Source organism: Cyprinodon variegatus, unplaced genomic scaffold (genome assembly GCF_000732505.1).
Source record: "Cyprinodon variegatus isolate N-32 unplaced genomic scaffold, C_variegatus-1.0 Scaffold500, whole genome shotgun sequence".
Taxonomy (NCBI): domain Eukaryota; kingdom Metazoa; phylum Chordata; class Actinopteri; order Cyprinodontiformes; family Cyprinodontidae; genus Cyprinodon; species Cyprinodon variegatus.
Genome location: NW_015150953.1, coordinates 106,472 through 109,031, shown reverse-complemented (window position 1 = coordinate 109,031; position 2,560 = coordinate 106,472). Strand labels below are relative to the sequence as shown.

General features: G+C 38.9%; 1 protein-coding gene across 1 annotated transcript in view; it reads left to right on the top strand.

Moving 5' to 3' along the window:
- The window catches only part of LOC107094676 (phospholipid-transporting ATPase ID-like), a 24,017-nt gene extending 23,201 nt beyond the window's left edge, over positions 1-816 (top strand). Inside the window, 1 exon segment of the mRNA XM_015390452.1 lies at positions 483-816. Within this exon segment, the coding sequence (XP_015245938.1) occupies positions 483-737 (255 nt within the window). The 3' untranslated portion in view covers positions 738-816.
- The last annotated feature ends 1,744 nt before the right edge of the window (positions 817-2,560 follow it).

Below are 2,560 nucleotides of genomic sequence, written 5' to 3'. Positions count from 1 at the left end.
AGATATCAAAAAAGTACTCCAGAGTGTTGTTCAGCATGGGGGTGAGTAGAAAATGAAGGCTAATCATGTTTTGGGTGTACTATTCCTTTAAGAGAATAAAGTCCTAAAATTACGAGAAACAAGTTGTATTTTATGACAATTCCTATAAGAAGCCCTTTCTTCAATAAAATGGAAATGTCAACAACAATGTTAACTATTTCAAAGGAACTCAAAAGGAGAATAAAAAAACAAAAAAAAAAAAACAACTTTAAAGAAAAATCACAGGTTAATGACTAACTGTAGTTCTGAACTCCACCAGTAGATGGTGACATGTTCACATGAAGCTTCATGAACTGTGAGGATCTTTGAAGCAATTAGGCCTAACGGTTCGATGCCTCATGAGGCTTCATCTCACCATCACTAGTTGAAACTCAGCAGCCAAAAGACAAACTGTTTATTCGAGCATTTAAACTGTCCTCTTCTCCCCCCTCCTCCATCTTTAGGTGAGGTATAAGGCAAAAGAGGAGGGGCAGCCCACTCCTGCTCCTTACCGGCCACCAGCCAGGCGGGTCAGCACCCGTCGCTCCAGCTACGCCTTTTCCCACTCCCGGGGCTACGGCAATCTGGTGACCTCCCGCAAATTCCTGCGGCTGAGGAAACCTTCGTCTCTGTTCAACCGAAAGGAGGCGGCTGTGGTGGAAACTCAGCCCCAGTTCTACCGGACCATAGCAGAGGAGACGGAGGAGTCTCACACTTAGGATGCAATCAGAGACTGAATGACAATCATTTGTGTTCCTACTTTGGAACCAAACCAAGGAATGGCTGGGAAAGGATGCCACAGGGGACGACTCAAATGATGGTGTTATTAAAATGAAATTTACACTGAATTAATGTTTATTGATGATACATAATGACCTCATTGTGAGTATATTGCATTGAGCAAAATATGCAATAAAAGCTCAGTCTGGTGCTTTCTTTATGTTTTTCCTATTTATTGCTAAATATGTCAGTGTGAAGGCTGGTTTTAGGCTATAGGAGATGGAAAGAAACAACCTTATGAGGCGATTCAGTCAGTTCTAGGGAAGGAAGGAAGGATGGAAGGAAGGAAGGAAGGAAGGAAGGAAGGAAAAATCAGGATCTTCCACCATTTTTATGTAAAAATCAACTGGATGTTAATAAAGTTCATGGTCCACTCTAAAGAAAGGCCCCCAGCATAACATTTCCTCCACCATGCCGAACCACAGGAGTGAAAATGGTTTTCCGGGTTGCTTGTTGTTGCTCTAATGTGTATATATGTCTGTTTAATTATATAATGATAAAGAATTTATGTAAGCAGTTGATATTTTGTAGAATATAGATTCCTGAGTTATTTTGATCAACATAAAGTCAGATGTTAGAAATTAAGGTAATTCAGAAACTGTGATGAACTTAATTATGTTTTTTCTTTTGTCCAAACATAATTTCCTCAATAAATCCATTTAAATCAGGGGATGGAGTTTATAAACAATTATACATTTTGAATGAATGCTACAGAAATAAAATCTGGATTCATTTAAAGCCTTTTTAGGCATCTTTTCCCCACATGAAGGACCTTGATCCTGGAGATTAAAACATAATAAAAATTTCCCATTTCATGCCCTGTCAATACATTTAGGGGGTCCCCGCTCCATCTCGCCAACGATTTGGGGGTCCTTGGCCTGGAAAACGATGAAGACCCCTGATTTAGGGCAATAAACCCTAAAGCTTCGTTCTTAATTTGGCTTAAAACAGAATGATACCAGGAAGAAGAAGAAATGTACGTGAAACATGTATGAAACAAGTCATTGAGTGTTTTCTGGTGTAGTGTTTACTAAAAGATGAAAACTGATGACATCATTGTAAACAAAACATTTTTGTTTATTCGGGTTAGTAATGCATCTTAAAACCTGACAAGCGAGGACCACCCTGTTAGACGCTGATTTAAAGGTTTGATGAAGCAGGATGTGATGATGGTGATCATGGCAGACCCAGATGGGAGGAACTGGAACCAGTAGAAAAGTGAAAAGAAGTGAAGAACGAAGTCATAGAGCAAGAGAAGCTGGATGAGGGTAAATTAACAGATGATGCACCTTTCTCCTCTTTAACCTTGAAGTTTTCTGGTCTCCAGATGAAATCCTGTCTTTGTCTTTCATTCCTCCAACCAAGCTTTATTCTCCAGCCTGCAGGAAGCCTCTGTAATAACCCCACATGTCCACTGTGTGGAGCTGTTCCCCATTAGTCATCAGCTCATTTATGTTTCTGTTGGTTTGATAGAACTTTATTACTCCTTGGGTAGAGGAAATTATTAGTGAAACTTTTATTATCTGTATAACAGTAAATCTGTTTTTTTTTTTTATCATAATTTAATTTTTAAAACTAGATATAAACGGTAGGTTGGAATACATATTTTTAGCAATTAGATAACTTTTGAATCGAACGAGCCAAATTAGTAACAGTTGATGTTCTCTAATTCATGGTTTCTTAGCCCTGGTCCTCATTTTTAGATGTTTCTCTACTCAAGCATACCTGATTCTAAGGATTGCATTGCCTCCTCAGCAGCCAT